Genomic DNA, 17,054 nt, shown 5'->3' with positions numbered 1-17,054 from the left:
ACAGTTCTAGTTTCAGAGTAGCAGCCATGTTAGTCTGTATCAGCAAAAAGAAGGAGGAGTACTTGTGGTACCTTAGGCCTGGTCTACACTACATGTTTATACCGATTTTAGCAGCGTTAAACTGATTTAACGCCACACCCATCCACACTATGATGCCCTTTAAATCGATATAAAGGGCTTTTTAAATCGGTTTCTGTACTCCTCGAGAGGAGTAGCGCTAAAATCGGTATTATTATATCGGATTAGGGTTAGTGTGGCGCAAATCGATGGTATTGGCCTCCGGGCCATATCCCACAGTGCACCACTGACCACTCTGGACAGCTATCTGAACTCGGATGCACTGGCCAGGTAGACAGGAAAAGCCCCGTGAACTTTTGAATTTCATTTCCTGTTTGGCCAGCATGGAGCTCTGATCAGCACAGGTGACCACGCAGAGCTCATCAGCACAGGTAACAATGCAGTCTCCTGAGAATAGAAAAAAAGCTCCTGCATGGACCACACGGGAGGTACTGGATCTGATCGCTATATGGGATTCAGTGCTAATAGAACTCCGTTCAAAAAGACGAAATGAAAAAACGTTTGAAAAAATTTCCAAGACCATGATGGAGAGAGGCCACACCAGGGACTCAGTGCAGTGCAGAGTGAAAGTGAAAAAGCTCAGACAAGCCTACCAGAAAACCAAAGAGGCAAACGGAAGGTCTGGGGCAGGGCTGAAAACATGCTGCTTCTACGCTGAGCTGCATGCAATTCTAGGGGGGCTGCGCCACCACTACCCCCACCCCTGTCCTTGGATTCCGTGGTGGGGGTTGTAATCTCAGCCATGCCTGAGGATTATGCGGACGGGGAAGGTGAGGAGGAGGAAGAGGAGGACGAGCTTGCAGAGAGCACACAGCACTCCGTCAGCCCCAACAGCCAGGATCTTTTTGTGACCCAGACGGAATTACCGTCCCAGCCCTCCCAACCCACTAGCCCAGACAGTGAAGCCATGGAAGCGACCTCTGGTGAGTGTACCTTTGTAAATATAAAACATGGTTTAAAAGCAAGCATTTTTTAATGATTGATTTGCCCTGAGGGCTTGGGATGCATTCGCGGGCAGTAAAGTTACTGGAAAAGTTTGTTAACATGTCTGGGGATGGAGCGGAAATCCTCCAGGGACATCTCCATGAAGCGCTCCTGGAGGTACTCCAAAAACCTTTGCAGAAGGTTTCTGGGCAGGGCAGCCTTGTTCTGTCCACCATGGTAGGACACTTTACCACGCCATGCATGTAGCAAGTAATCGGGTATCATTGCATGACAAAGCATAGCTGCGTATGGTCCCGGTGATTGCTGGCATTCAAGAAACATACATTCTTTATCTCGCTCTGTTATCCTCAGTAGAGTGACATCATTCATGGTAACCTGGCTGAAATTCAGGAATTTAATTAAGGGGACAGAGATGGCCCTTTTCCTACAGGGGTGTTTGCCTGTTGCTTACAAGAAATCCTTCCTTGCATGTAGCCAAGCAGGGGGAGGGGAGGAAGGATAGCGCTGAGCTTTCTCCCGTTTGGCTAGCAGGAATCTTCCCAGCTACCAGCCACGCGGGGGGAGGGGGGGAAGGAGGGTGATTAGCAGTGATCTTCCATGATACCAGCCATGCGGTGGGGGGAGGGGGTAAAGCGATCATCCCAGAGAATTGGAGGGGGGTGGGGGTGGCTTCTGAGAATGGAAGTGAAGGCTGCTGAAGCCAAAAGACAATGGCTTACCATGGCCGCATGCAAGCTGAATTCTGATGCCCAGACCTGTGTCTGTGAGATCTGTAACACCAGAGCCCAGGCACTCAAAATTAAGATGCAAAATGCGACCTTGTAGTGAAATCACATGTGCTGTGTAAAAGTGAATAGTGTTGTTCACTGTGAAAGAGTATAAGCATTGTTCTGTAAAATGTATCTTTTTAAATACTTCTCTCCCTTTTTTCCCTCCCTCATGCAGCTGCACATTTTTCAAGCCTCCCTACTCCATCCCGAAAGCTAGCTCAGATAAGGCGGAGGAAGAAGAGGACGCGAGATGAAATGTTCTCGGAAATCATGGAAGTTACCTGCAATGAAAGAGCTCATCTGAATCAGTGGAAGGACATGGTACCAAATTACAGGAAAGATGCCAGTGAACGTGAGGATAGGAGGGACCAACATGAGGAGAGGAGAGACGCTCGAGATGAGAGGTGTAGGCAGGAAGATCAGCAGTGGTGGAATGAAATGCTGGGGCTGCTGCGTGATCAAACTGACATCCTCCGACGTCTGGTGGAGCTTCAGGAAGAGCAGCGAGGTCACAGAGTGCCGCTCCAGCCCCTGTGTCACCACCCTCAGTACTCACCATGTTCCATATCTTCCTCACCCAGACATGTAAGAATGCGTGGGGGAAGGCCTTGTGCACCCACCCACTCCACCCCCGTGGACAGCCCAACCAAAAGGCTGTCATTACATTGAAATGATTTTAGTGGCCTTTTCCTTCCCTCCTATCCTCCTCCCAAACCGCACCTGGGATACCTTGTCAGTTCTCTCCCTCTTTTTATAAGAAGTTTTTTAATAAAGAATACATGATTTTTAAACGATAGTGACTTTATTTCCTTAAGCAAGCTGTAATCGAAGGGGGAGGGTGGGTTGCTTACAGGGAATGAATCAATCAAGGGGGTGGGGTTCATCAAGGGGAAACAAACACAGCAGTCACACAGTACCCTGGCCCGTGATGAAACTCGTTTTCAAAGCTTCTCTGATGTGCACCGCTTCCTGGTGTGCTCTTCTAATCACCCTGGTGTCTGGCTGCGTGTAATCAGCGGCCAGGTGATTTGCCTCAGCCTCCCACCCCGCCATAAAGGTCTCCCCCTTACTCTCACAGAGATTGTGGAGCACACAGCAAGCAGCAATAACAAAGGGGACATTGGTTTGGCTGAGGTCTGATCGAGTCAGTAATGTGCACCAGCGCGCCTTTAAACGGCCAAATGCACATTCTACCACCATTCTGCACTTGCTCAGCCTGTAGTTGAACAGCTCCTGACCACTGTCCAGGCTGCCTGTGTATGGCTTCATGAGCCATGGCATCAAGGGGTAGGCTGGGTCCCCCAGGATAACTACAGGCATTTCAACATCCCCAACAGTTATTTTCTGATTTGGGAAGTAAATTCCTTGCTGCAGCATTTTAAACAGAGCAGTGCTTCTGAAGACATGAGCGTCATGAACCCTTCCTGGCCATCCCACGTGGATGTTGGTGAAATGTCCCTTCTGATCCACCAATGCTTGAGTGCTTGCAGCACCATGGAAAAGTACCCCTTGCGGTTTACGTACTGGGTGGCCTGGTGCGCCGGTGCCAAGATAGGGATATGGGTTCCATCTATCGCCCCCCCACAGTTAGGGTATCCCATTGCAGCAAAGGCATCCACTATGGCCTGCACGTTTCCTAGAGTCACTACCTTTTGTAGCAGCAGCTTAATGATTGCTTTGGCTACTTGCATCACAGCAGCTCCCACAGTAGATTTTCCCACTCCAAATTGATTCCCGACTGACCGGTAGCTGTCTGGCATTGCAAGCTTCCACAGGGCTATTGCCACTTGCTTCTCCACTGTGAGGGCTGCTTTCATCTTGGTATTATGGTGTTTCAGGGCAGGGGAAAGCAAGTCACAAAGTTCCATGAAAGTGCTCTTACGCATGCGAAAGTTTCACAGCCACTGCGAATTGTCCCACACCTGCAAAACTATGCGGTCCCACCAGTCTGTGCTTGTTTCCCGGGCCCAAAATCGGTGTTCAATGGGTAGAACCTGCCCCATTACCAGCAGGAGCTCCAAAGCACAGGGGCCCGCGGTTAAGAAGAATTCAGTTTCCATGTCTTCATCACTCTCACCGCCACGCTGCCGTAGCCACCTCCTCCTCCTCACCTGGCTTTGCAGTTTATGGTTCACCATAGACTGCACGAGAATGTGTGAGGTGTTTACAACGTTCACGATCGCGGTGTTGATCTGAGCGGGGTCCATGCTTGCAGTGCTATGGCATCTGCACAGTTCACCCAGGAAAAAAGGCACGAAACATTTGTCTGCTGTTTTCACTTAGGGAGGGATGAGGCTGTACCCAGAACCACCCGCGACAATGATTTTTGCACATCAGGCACTGGGCTCTCAACTCAGAATTCCAAGGGGCGGGGGAGACTGCGGGAACTATGGGATAGCTATGGGATAGCTACCCACAGTGCAACGCTCCAGAAATCGATGCTAGCCTCAGACCATGGACGCACACTGCCGAATTAATGTACCTAGTGTGGCCGCGCGCCATCGACTTTATACTATCTGTTTTATAAAACCGGTTTATGTTAAATCGAAATTATCCCGTAGTGTAGACGTACCCTTAAGAGACAGTTCTAGTTGTGATTGCAACTTGTTTCCATCTAAAAGCTATTCAGTAGTATGTTTGTGGAGGGGGAAATTTGGTGGTCTCATTCAAAGTCCCAGTGGACAGAGGACCTTGGCACTGATTGGCAAAGAGATGAAGAACTGAATGAGCACTATGGAAACTGATGTCTGCTGGCACTCCAAGTGCTGATTTGTGATTAAGGCACGTGGTTAGAGTGGCATGCACTGCCTGGGTTATGCCTAGACCCTGGAGAAATTCAGTCTTCTAGGACTACAATGCTATTATCTTTCATGAGAACACACACACAAAAGGCAATAAAATCTGTCTCCAATTGTGTCAGTTTGTATTTGGTGAGGGAAACATTACAGTGTTTTTAGCACACTCTGATCCTCAGAGTGGTTTTTTTTTTATTCCTAACATAAATGTGAAAAATCCTAAAATGGCTCTGTCAGAACATTTTGACACTTAATGTTGTCAGAAAAATAAAACAATGCATTCTTTGATGAGAAAACATTCTTAAAAGTCAGCTGCATCCCAGAACAACGTTTGTGTCTCATTTTAAACAAAGACAATTGCACCCCTTGCATCTGGAACCTCCAGTCCTCCTTAGAAATTCATTAGATGCACAGTACTCAGCGAGAGTAAAATGGTTTGGATGGGGAGGGAACAATGTGACCCATGAAAATTCTGAGCCAAGTGAGGGTTGAGGAATCTGATGTGTATGAGACACCCATTCCCATGAACATTGTCATTCACGCCTGCTTTCCTACTGGGTTGAATAAATTAAATCCCTTTAACCAAACCCTGAAATTCCCTGAATTTTTGGAAGGACTCAGCAAAGGGTCTACTCTAACTTCTGCCATCACCGACTCTAGTAGAATGGAGAAAACAGCTGACATTCCCCTCTGCTGAAGGACCCGTAGAAGTTGTCAGAGCCCCATAAATGGGAGATGTTAGCCACAGAAGGATCTTTGGCTCTCTATTCTCGCAATGTGTTGATTCAGCACACCCCCTGCACATCTTCTCCAAAGGGGCTCCTATGAAGACTGGGACATAACCTAGAACAGCTCCAATCCAGCAGAAAATTCCCTGGTAGGGCATCAATACTCACCAGCCAGGGTTACCAGGCTGGTGAAGAGAGGTGTAAGTTAAGGCTTGGGAGAATGTAGCTCACTGAATTTATCCTCCTTCCTTGCTGATAACAATGTGCTTTGTGTTTAAAACAAAAGTGTTGATGGAATTTAACTAAGAAATGCTTTCAGGAAAGAATAGGTGCCCACAGATCATAACTGGGCAGATTTCTGTTCTTAAACCCCAAACCTCTATCAGCATAAATGTATGCCACTGCCCATCCCCACCCTGTGGGGAATGACTGGTGCCTGCCTCCCTCAGTTTAGAAAGCTGAGGAAACCAAGAGGTAATTGGCCTCTGAAGCACTGGTGTGCAAACCTGTGCAATTGGTTCCGATATTTCATTCACATATCGGGGGACTTACAAGAGGGCGAACACAGGGAAAGGCAGGATGCAGATAGAGAAGGTTGCAAACAGAAATAACTCTTCTGTGATCTCAGCTAAGATACAGAATCCCCTTTGTTATAACCCATTATCCTTCTCCAGCTCTAGTGTTTTCCCTTGTGATGATCTTGTGTACATTTCTAGCTCTGCAGTGATTGATTTTCACCATGCTCTCTCGCTGCAGGACACAGCTGGGTCCAAGAAGAGTTTGATGGTAAGAGACCATTGTGAGGATTGACTGGGGTGCTTAGTGCTGGAGATAGGAAAATCACAGGCAACGCATCCCCGTCAATCATGATGAGCTTCCTTCACAGCTCCCTTTCCCCCAAACTCAAGTCATTATGCATTGAAGACCCTCTGGCTTCTATGCTTGGTAGTCAAGTGTCAGATCTCTGTACCCACTGACTAAAACTAGATGCAGGTCTCTCTCCCTTCCTCTCCAGACCACTGTGCCGTCCTCAGATTTCTGCACCTTCTAAATGGCAGAGCCACTGGCTAGTCCCAGGAGTGACAGGTCTAATAAAACACTGAGCCTCACAACAGTGAAACACCATCCAGCACTACTGTAAGACCACAGTCTTTTCCCTCCCAATGACGTGTTTACAACATCCACTGCTATAGAGCCCCAGAAAAATGACTGACTTGCTTATGGTGGACTGGAGAGGTTCTTCAAAATGAGCAATGCCAGAGACAGCCTGGCTGCTCTGTAAATCCTCCTTCAGCCTTTGGCTCATCCCTGAGAGCACTGCTATGATATAAGTAACAGCTCACACAGCAGAGTGGCACAGAGCCAAGGCTCAGTTACAGAATGAGGGCACAAGGAGCTTAGCCCCGGAAACCCAATTCTAATCTGCAGAAGGTATTTTTAAAAACCCTTGTTAGTGGCCTGAAAACCTGAAAAAAGGGCCTTCTTGAGTGCATGAGTTACTGTGCTGAGTCATTCCCCTCTCCCATCCATTATACCTCAGAAACCCATTCCAAGATGACATGGATGTTTACAATAAAAATATGTCTGAGACAAATATCCTGATGGAACCCAGTTTGGGGGAGTTCAGCTTCGGAACTGAGCCTCCTGGCTGTAGATAATAGTCACTTGGGCATTACACTCTGGGAATTAGAGCTGAGAGCTGTTAATTACTATACTCCCCAATCAACACACCACTGTGTTGTGGAGGTGCTGCTTACATCCCCATTCATCAGAGAATAAGAGGAGCTCACCCTGACATTCCAGGGAGCATTGATTTTCTCGTTCTCCCATATAATTCCACCACCCACTTCCCCAACCCTCTGACAGAGAGTCAAAAAGGGGTGTTTTACACACAGCACTTTCACTTCCTCCAGAGAATCATCAGGTGCCTGATCTTCACCAGCCTACCTTATCCTGCTCCCAATCTCAAGTGCCCAGCAGGGCATGACCCCTTATCTGCTCCAAGCTCTAAGCGCAGACAGCTGTTCACAGGATCCATAGGCTTAGATCCACTGACTAGAATGGAGACATTATTAGAATACATTAGCTGGAGGCCATTCGCTGCCTGTGAACATGACAAAAAACACAGGGTAAACCATTACAATGACATGCCATAGAATTAAGGCCCCTGGCATTGGTTTAGAAAATGAAATGTCTGAGATTTTAGAGAAAGGAATGATAGAACATAGAAAGATAATGGCTTTTTGCTAACCAGAGAGAGGAATGACAGCATATCAGTGGTGTTAATTTTGACCGATTGGGGTGAAACATTTAAACTGAGATGCCCCTTCAAAAATGTTCACATGCCTGTTGCACCTGCATAATCTCTTCTGTGCACACAGAAATCAAGGAATTGAACACAGTGGCAGGCATGCCATTACCTGCTCTGTGCCCACAAATACCAGGGCGCAGGCACAAATCCAGATTCTTCAGGTGCTCCTATTGCACCTCCTTTGGAGATTTAACACTTCCCATGCCCTAAGAGAAGAAGAAATCTGCCCTTCAATAAAAGCCCACTGACAACAGTGAACTGCTTTCAAAAGTACTCTCTGCTTTCGAAGTACTCTGCTGCTTCTGAGGAGCACTCACCTTAGCACATGTGTTGATCCATTGATAGTGGTGGTGGAACAGGGGACAGTTTGCCCCAAGATGGAAGGCCTTCGGTAGCGTTCGTCCCCACAGCACAGAATGATGAGGAAGGCACGTCTGAAAGACTTGTTCAGGAAGGCATACAGGAAGGGGTTCAACCCTGAATTGATGTAGCCCAACCACAGGAAAGCTGTCCACAGCTGCTCAGGTACAGTATAATTTATGAACGGGTCCACGACATTAGTGATAAAGAACGGGGCCCAGCACAGACAGAAGCACCCCATGATGATACACAGGGTCTTGGCAGCTTTGGTCTCAGTCTTCATACGGTGAGTGCTATGCTGGTCGGGGTGGTGTCTCCCCTCTGTGGGCGCCCCTGCACGCTGGAGGATCCGGATCTGGCGAGCGTGCTCCCTGGCTGTGATGTAGATCCGGTAGTAGGCCAGCACCATCAAGAGGAATGGAATGTAGAAGGCCACCACTGAGCAGGTGATGGCGTAGGGTTTGTTGACCAGGAATACGCAGTAGGTTGAGTTGGAAGCCTTGTTGAACTGTCTTTGTTGTATCTGAAAGAAGAAACAGGGACAAAGGACAAAAGAGGTTTATCACAGCTTCTCCGATAACAAGAATCACTGAGTGCTTTGGTCACTGTGCCAACTCCTCCACCGGCTTCTGCTTCTGTCTATCTCTTCCTTCTCTCTCTCATCTCTCCACTGTCTTTTGTGTATGTCTCATCCATTTGCTCTCTCTCTCTTATTTTCTCTCTGGGTATGTCTACAAAGCCTGGGTCCGTGGGGCCTGGATTTGTGAGGTGTTTCCAAGCCTATACTTGAGCATCCACACCGTGTTGTAAAAACTGGGTTTACAATGGCTGGACCTGGGTCTCCCAGCCTTGCTGATGTGTCCACTCTGCACTGCACAGACCTTTTCCATGGAGCAGGGATTGGCATCTCTGACCTGACTCCCCCCCAGCAAGGTCCTTGCTGACCCGAGTCAGACTAATTTATGTGTGGACGAAAGGGGGAGTTAGGCTCAAAACTGAGTCATAGTCCAGGATTAGCGTGTAGTGTAGACATACCCTGTGTGGTCATCCTCACAGAATTTGCTGCATTGTGGTTCTTAAGCCCTACTACTCTGTAGTTAGTGTTACAACTTCAAACACTCCAGAGATGATCTCAACATGGCTATCGAAAATTTACTCCCTCCCTAAAATAGAGACCAAGGAATGTAGATGGAAAAGAACAAACCCAGACAGGAAGTGGAGGGAGATAAAGGAAGGTAACCCATTTACTCTCTGCTATTTACACATTATGCACCTGTATCCTGTTTTAAAGTTAAGATGTCCAAACTGCCCAGCCAAGCTTCATGCTGGGAACAAGAAAGGAACCTGAATGAAATGCACGCTCTCTATAAAACAGAGCAGACTGCAGCCAGTCTCTTCTTTCTACTATGGAAGTGTGTCCCATAGAGAGTTCCTGTCCATGTGCAGTGTTCCATCTTGAGCCAAACAGACTGTAAGTCATCTTGTGCTGGTCTACCACATTAAAGAGGAGGAGAACTGCAGGCTGTATCATATAATTCAGAGGGCTGCATGTGGCCCAGGGGCTACAACAGAGGCACCCACTGGTGAAAGAAAACCCATGAGAGAATGGAGGAAAGTGAAGTATGTGGGTTTTCAGGGAAAGGGAATCCTCTGGGAGAACATTCCTGCCACAGAACAGTAGCAGCATCAACTCCCTTGATCACGTAATGCCTGTCACTATGTGTCTGTGTGAGAAGTACCTCTGCCTCTCATTTTCTCTCCTGCACTGATTTTGACAAGACAGCGTGTGAATAACCCCTTCTTGTTCTTTAAAGCTGTGGTCAGTGTCACATTGGTTTAAAGATGGTGAAAAGGAGCTATGATGTGTTGTCACACAGTCATGTCTGAGCCTTCTGGAAACCGTTAACCCCTTCCCCCCCGCCCGGTGTACTGCCCGGGGTGCACCCAATAAACTGTGTGGAGGATCAATTTAAAGACAATAATGAGGAGTGGTGGGGACTGTGCTCTGGTATGTAAAGGGTCGATGGCAGAGAAATAAAAGCGAAACCTTTTCTGAAAGGACACAAGCAGAGAAGTCGATGGAAAAAATCAATAGGAGAAGAAATGATTCCTTTAATCATCCTTAAATGATCCCTAAGCCCAGCTGGAGGAATCTTTGCGCTTATCGCCCAGTCAATTCACCTGACAGATTGCCCTTGGTATCCAAAGGGAGCCTACAAGTTTTAAAATCTTCTTTCAGGGTTTCCGATTTTGACTGCTCTGAGATTCACATACAAGGCACTAATCCCAGGCCCTCTTTAAGTGGCTCATTTTTACTCTATTTTTTTTGTTATCATTAATTCCATTATCTACGTGCTGGCAGGATGGAGAGTGACTTATGGCTTTTATGCCCCATGCCCCACAACAGAGGTTCTGAAAATAAAGCCAAAGGGAGTGGTATAAAAACTGACTACCAACTAGATGACCCACCTGGTGGGGAAGGTTTCCCCCCATCCCATCAGTGCGACACTGAAAATGGAGTGTTGGTGGGATGAGCGAAAAAAGGCAAGAGAAGCAGCACCCTTCTTGGTGGCACATGTGCAGCACTGGTGAGTTAACCCTCATCTAAACTTCTGACTGAGAGCTGTCGCTAGCTCTGTGACATGCTCCTCCTGAAAGCCCTAGCGCACCTTCACATCCCATGGAAATCAGTGGTGAAGACACGGCTTAGCACCTCTTAGGATCAGGCCCATGATTTCTAAATACAAATGTCTCCTTCCATAGATTTCAGGGAAATCATGCCATTCTTACTCAGGCAGATCTCCCACTGGACCTAAAGCAAAGGCATCATCTCCATGGCAGGCACCCTCTAGGCATTCAGCAGCACCTCTACAGAAATATCACTGAGTTTGTAATTCAACACCTCTCTTCGTCAAGTCTCTGTGGACAGAGATATTTGGAAGAGAGGAGGGCACTTTTGCTGCAATCACTGAAGGCATTTCACATCAAGCAATCGGAATCATAGTTATTACTCACCAAGTCTAATATACCAATGCTATTCCAGCCTTGCATTATAGGGAGAAAAGAAATAAATGTCGGGATAGTCCAGCACCCTCCGAGCATTAGAGCAATGCGCAGTGGTGTCATCTTATTCCTGTAAACCAGAGGCTGGCAGCAGATAGCATAGTACCTACAAGGGGAAGGAGAGACACTGCTCAATAATGGAGATCGCTCCAGGGCTTTTAAAGACAAAACAAAAATACAGTTTATGCAACCTTTTTCCTCTCCTTTTTAAAAACAGAAACAGTGTCTTGTTTTTTATAGCTGCTTTTCATCCAAGGGTCTCAAAACACTTTAAAAGCATGAATGAATGAAGCCTCAACATTTTCCTTTGAGGGAAGTCAATATCACTCCTTTAGAGGTGAGGAAACTGAGGCACAGAGCAATGCAATGACTTATCCAAAGTCAGAGAGCAAGATAGTGGCAGAGCCTCTAATTTAGCACTGATCTCCTGACTCCTACTCTTGTGCTTTAGACACTGAGCCATCTTCCTCCTCTTAATGATGATGAAGAGCTAGTTCATCTGCCTTCAGTTCAGCCATTATTGAGATGGGTTTTTTTAAAACTTCAGGACAATGGACCTGGTTTTGGGGGGTTGAAGGGGATGGGATAGCAAAAGCAGTACATACAAATAAACAAAGTATTTCATATTCACGAAAATGTCTTCTATAAAATGTGACCATATTTATGCGACTCCCTTGGGGTTTCCTCTTCTTAGCCCTCTTCCTGTCTTCCTTTCTGTCACTAGACTCTTTCCCTGCAGCACTTAAACATACAGCCATGAGGGCAGACCAAAAGTCTGTCCTGGAAAACTGATGATTTTCCATTCTCTGCCCATCAGAGAGGTTCTCTGAGAAATTTAAGTTCTTTCATACCCCTATGTGCATTTAGCATTCATATAACAACATGATACAGCACTTTTCTTTCATAGATTTCAAAGCACTTTACAAAACAGTATCACTATTTCCCTTGTACACATGGGGAAACTGAAGCAGGAAAGGGTGCCTTGCCATGCCCAAGGCCACTTAGCTGAGTGAGTAGAAGACTGACTCCCAGCCCTCTGTACAATCGACGTGTCACCTGGAGTTACCCATCTGCTTCAAGAGAACTTACCTATTATCTGCCTAAAAATATCCCCAAGGCACCATCCAGGCCTTGAACTCTAAGTCAATTTCCGAACTTAGTATGTGCCCATAAACAAAGCAGTGCACCAGCCATGCCACTAAGCTGCAGGTTTATGTTGGGCCTGATTCAGCAGGGTTTGCTTGGGCAGTACTTGCCCTTAATAAAAGCTCTTGTATGATATCTTTGATCCATGGTCTTGCTGGTCTTTGATCAACAAATTGCCTAGGGAGGTTGTGGAATCTCCATCACTAGAGGTTTTTAAAAACAGATTAGACAAATACTTGTTAGGAATGGTGTAGTTATTATGTTGTCCTGCCTTGAGAGCAGGGGACTGGACTAGGTGACCTCTCGAGGTCCCTTCCAGTCCTACACCTCTATGAGTCTATGAATCTCAAAACATTTTCCAAAGCTGCAGCAGGATTATTATCCTTGCTTTTCAGAGGAGAAACTGAGACACAGTGACTTGACCAACGTCACTGGCAGAGCCAGGAACAGACACCAGATCTCCTGACCCCTAGTCAAGTGGTCTATCCAGGCTGCTTTGCTACAGAGGTCTCTGCAGTTTGTCTGGATTGTATTTGATGGAGTGGGAGGAATCAAAGCCAAGTGGTGTCAGTATATAGATATTGGGATGTGGACTGATAGAGGGCAATATAACCACAATACCAAGGAAAGTCCCCAAGCTGCGCCTTTCACCAAGAGAACAGATAAGGAGTAAATTGAATACTCAGGCGACACAACATAATTTCTTCCTTGACCATATTAGGCGAGATTAAGCAAGCACATTTGCAAAGTGACTTTTTATGTGAAGTGTTTGATAGCTCTGCTCACAAAACTGCACTAAAATCTCCTTTAGTACATTAGCCATGCACTTCACAAACTGGAAGCATTTGCAGATGAGAACATTTTCAATTTGCTTTTTAAAGTCCCTACGGATCCAGCAGATCTGATAGCTCTTAGAAGACTGCTCCACAGCCTGATTTAACTAGACAAACTTCTTTATTAGCCTGAAAAGGGAATAGAGGATCATCAGGGGAATAAAGGAATTGCCATAACAGATCAGAGCAGTGGCCAAGCTAGTTCAGCATCTTGTCACTGACAGTGGCAAGTCCAAGCTGCTTCAGAGGAAGATGCAAGAATCCCTGCAGAAGACAATTATGGAGTATCTAGCCCATGGGGGAAGGGGAAGAGAGAGAAGCGGGGAGAGAGAGTTGATTCCTAGGTGGCAAAGGAAATGTTCAGACTGCTGTGCTGCCTGACAGGATGCTACTGTGGGAGTAACCTGTTGTGTGGTGTTTCTGCTCACTGACAGGAGGAGCTGCATCTCAAAATGACTTGAGACGTCTTCTAGTGAATTTCAAGGAACCACAGTCTCCAGGATTACAACAAGCCCTTAGCAAGTAGGAAAGACATGACCCACCATTTGCAGAAAGTGTCTCCTCGTATCAGGGCATATTTCTAGGGTGGAGTAGTGGTGGTTTGACTGGTATATTTCACTAGAACTGGTTGAGACACTTTGACAGAATCATATTCTGACAGAACATGTGGCTCCATCAAAATCAATATACTTCATGAAATCGGGTCAATTGTCCAGGAAAAAAAGTTCTGACAATGTCCAAACATCCCATGTTGGTGTTTTTGGAATGAAACATTTTGATTTTTTGTTTTGAAATGAATTTTAATTTTAATTTTTGTATTTTGTGTTATATTTTGAAACATTTTGTTCAACCAAAAGCACTTTTGTTTTTATTTATTTAAGAATGTTCCTTCACAAAGAATTTTGAAATTTTCTGTGTTTATTCCAATTTGGCATGAAGCCACATTTCAAAATCTTGAAAGCCTTCACTTCCGTCCTCAGCCCAGCTCTATAGAATAATCCTCATTAACTGAGACCAAGGATGTGTTTCTTCACTCAGAATATTGGATCATCATCAGTGAAGTTAATTATGGGTGTAGCATAATACCAATTTGTATTTATGTCATGTCTTTAACCCAAATTTCTCAAAGCATTTGACAAAGGTGGGTAATTATAAGTATCGTCTGCTTTTTACAAACTGAGAAACTGAGGTGCAGAGCAGAGACATGAGTGGTTCAGGGTCAGAGACTGTAAATGGCACACTCAGGAACAGAATCGAGGTAGAGCTAAGTGAAAAATGCACAAAACAAACAAACAAAACCCTATCCCTGAATATTTGGCTGTAATTTAAGTGAATTGTTCTGACCGTGTTTGCACCCTTCTAGGAACAGGTGGGGAAAGAGCATACTCCTCAAAGCACCTGATCTAAAGCTCACTGAAGTCAGAGGAAAGGCTCCTGGTGACTCCAATGGTCTTTGGATCCGACATCCAATTGAACAGACAACTTCTGATGGAAAATGACCATTAAAATCACATGGAAAGGTACTGCAGGACATAAAGTTTCAGTCATGAGATTATAGACAGCTGTAGTGCAACAGCTAAACTTAGCTTCTGAGGGGGACAGTAGGTCCACATGTGCAGTGCTAATTATGAGATGGCAATGTGCCGTTTTGTGATTGTGGGTCACTGAAGCACACACACAAATGTTGAGTCACAATTGGGCAGTGCAAGAGATCCTGTCTCAAGAGTGTAACGCCTGATGCACTCTTCAAATCCACACACCTGAGCGCAACTGACGCTTGGGGATGTGATGTGCCTACAGTGATGGAAGAAATGTTGCTATAGGCTGTGTCTACACTACAGGTTTATACCAATATAGCTACAGCACCAGAGCTATGCAACTATATTCCCTGTAGGGTAGACATGTGTTAAATATTTACACATAATAACTTAACTATAGGAATGCTGTATGTATTTTAATATTGAATGGGCAATTATGGTTTGGAAGAGATATTTTGCAGATCTGGCCTGCAAAAGTTCAGAATCAGTGCTATGTGATGCAGCAACGGTATCTGGGAACACATGGGATAAGAACACTGCATTTAAGTAGTTACCTTAGAATAAAAAAGCCATGAAAAATAGGAATAAACCATGTCTGGCTACCAGCGAAGAGAATTACTTTGTGTAAGGCTTGATGCTGAAATTGGCCTAATCTCTGAATGGAGGCAAGGGAAGGACACCTGTGACCATAGGCGCTGACTCTGTGGGTACTCTGGGGCTGGAGCACCCACAGAGAAAATATGGAGAGTGCTGAGCACCCACCAGCAGCCCCCATCGGCTCCCCTCAACCCCCCACCAGCACCTCCCGCCCGCCCGCCGGCAGCCCTGTGGATCAGTGCCTCCTCCTCCCTCCCCGCACCTCCCGCCCAATGTAATCAGCCATTTCGCGGCATGCAGAAGGCTGGACAGGAGGGAGGAGCGAAGACACAGCATGCTCGGGGAAGGGAGTGCAACGGGGCAGAAAGAGGTGCGGTGGCAGTGGAGCGGGTGCAGGAAATGGAGAGGCCTGGGGCAGAGCAAGGAGTCGAACACCCCCTGGCACACTGGAAAGTCGGCTCCTGTGTCTGTGCCAGTCCACTTTGAGTGCAATAGCATCATCCTAAAATGTGAGAATAAGAAGTAGCAATGGCCAGGACACAGTGAATACTGTAACCATTGTTCTGAGGGAGTCCCTGACTTGATTGCACAGGACACACCAAGCCAGACTTAAAGAGCAAACATCCCATTTCTATATATTACATCCTCAATTGCACAAATAATATAAGCTATGCATGTTAAAAGATGGTTTCCATAATGATTTCACTTGCAATAGCAGATATACTTTATCTAATATATCCTTCTTCCAGGGTTGGATCCAATTCCCATTAAAGTTAATGGAAAGGATACTAATCAGCCTGATTCTTATTTACATTTAACATCACTCTAGCAATGTAATGGGGCCTTAGTGTAATGGAACTCAATCCTGTTTACTTTAATGGGAGCTAGTCTTGGGCCTTAATTTACTAGGAGCAGGTCTTGAGTTACCGCTAAGGACTGGTGTGAGCTTTAGGTCATTCTCATGGAGTGAGGGAATAAGAGATGTTCCAAACAGACAAGAGGGTCAATGTCAGCCTTAAAAAGGGACAAAATAAATACTTTCTTACATAAGAACAGCCATACAGGGTCAGACCAATGGTCCATCTAGCCCACTATCCTAACTTCCGACAGTGGCCAGTGCCAGATGCTTCAGAGGGAATTAACAGAACAATCTGGCAATTTGGAATGTTCCATCCCCTGTCGTCCAGTCCAATCTTCTGGCAGTTGCATCCCTGACCATCTTGGCTAATAGCCACTGAAGGACTTCACCTCCAGGAAATTATTTAATTATTTTTTGAACCCAGTTGTACTTTTGGCCTTCACAACATTCCATGGCAACGAGTTCCACAGTCCGACTGAGCACCGTGTGTCTCTGCGATAACCAGTCAGAATACATAACCTCGTGCCATGTTTACTGTAGCTTATTGAGGCTGGGTTTTCCCCATTCTCTGTGTGCTTCTGTGCTAAGGAAATAAACAGTTTGACCCTTGAGATCAAACAGGCATTTCCAGTAAAGTCATTTACTTCTTAGTGAGACAGATGGTACTACTTTGGGCGCCATTTACAACAGCCTTTGTGTCACTAAGTACCAGGGACACGGAATGAGATCCTTTTTTTCCCCTGTCCCTGAAGAGATGCCTACTAGAAAGTGCTGCTCAGTGCTGGATGGTTGTAGCATTCAGCAGAAGCAGCTTTATAGCAAACAATTGCTGAGTCCAGACAGAATGTGGTTTTTGCAGAGAAGGTAAAAAATGAAAATAAATAAATAAATGGGAGAGAGAAAAAGAGAACTCAAAAATCTCTCTAGCAATTAACATGTTGAGTCAAGAGTAGTAAACTGATAAGGAAATCATCAGGAAATGTTTCCAATTAACGATGTTGGAGAAACTATTCATCCAAGTGGTTCCAGTT

The 17,054-nt window shown here is 45.9% G+C and overlaps 1 protein-coding gene across 5 annotated transcripts in view; it reads right to left on the bottom strand.

Moving 5' to 3' along the window:
• HTR4 (5-hydroxytryptamine receptor 4) overlaps positions 1–17,054 on the bottom strand; it is a 236,458-nt gene that overhangs the window by 85,543 nt on the left and 133,861 nt on the right. For all 5 annotated transcript variants that reach the window (XR_007775511.1, XM_050962751.1, XM_050962750.1 and 2 more), the window contains exons 5-6: positions 11,003–11,156; positions 7,945–8,510 (exon numbers count right to left, since the gene is read on the bottom strand). Coding sequence is in view for 4 of the 5 variants with exons in the window: in XM_050962751.1 (XP_050818708.1) it covers positions 7,945–8,510; positions 11,003–11,156 (720 nt within the window). In the remaining variant the exon portion in view is untranslated. The remainder of the gene's footprint in view (positions 1–7,944; positions 8,511–11,002; positions 11,157–17,054) is intronic.

The sequence above is a fragment of the Gopherus flavomarginatus genome, chromosome 7, assembly GCF_025201925.1.
Source record: "Gopherus flavomarginatus isolate rGopFla2 chromosome 7, rGopFla2.mat.asm, whole genome shotgun sequence".
Classification (NCBI taxonomy): Eukaryota; Metazoa; Chordata; order Testudines; family Testudinidae; genus Gopherus; species Gopherus flavomarginatus.
The sequence above is the reverse complement of the archived record's forward strand: the minus strand, read 5'-3'. Positions and strand labels throughout refer to the sequence as shown.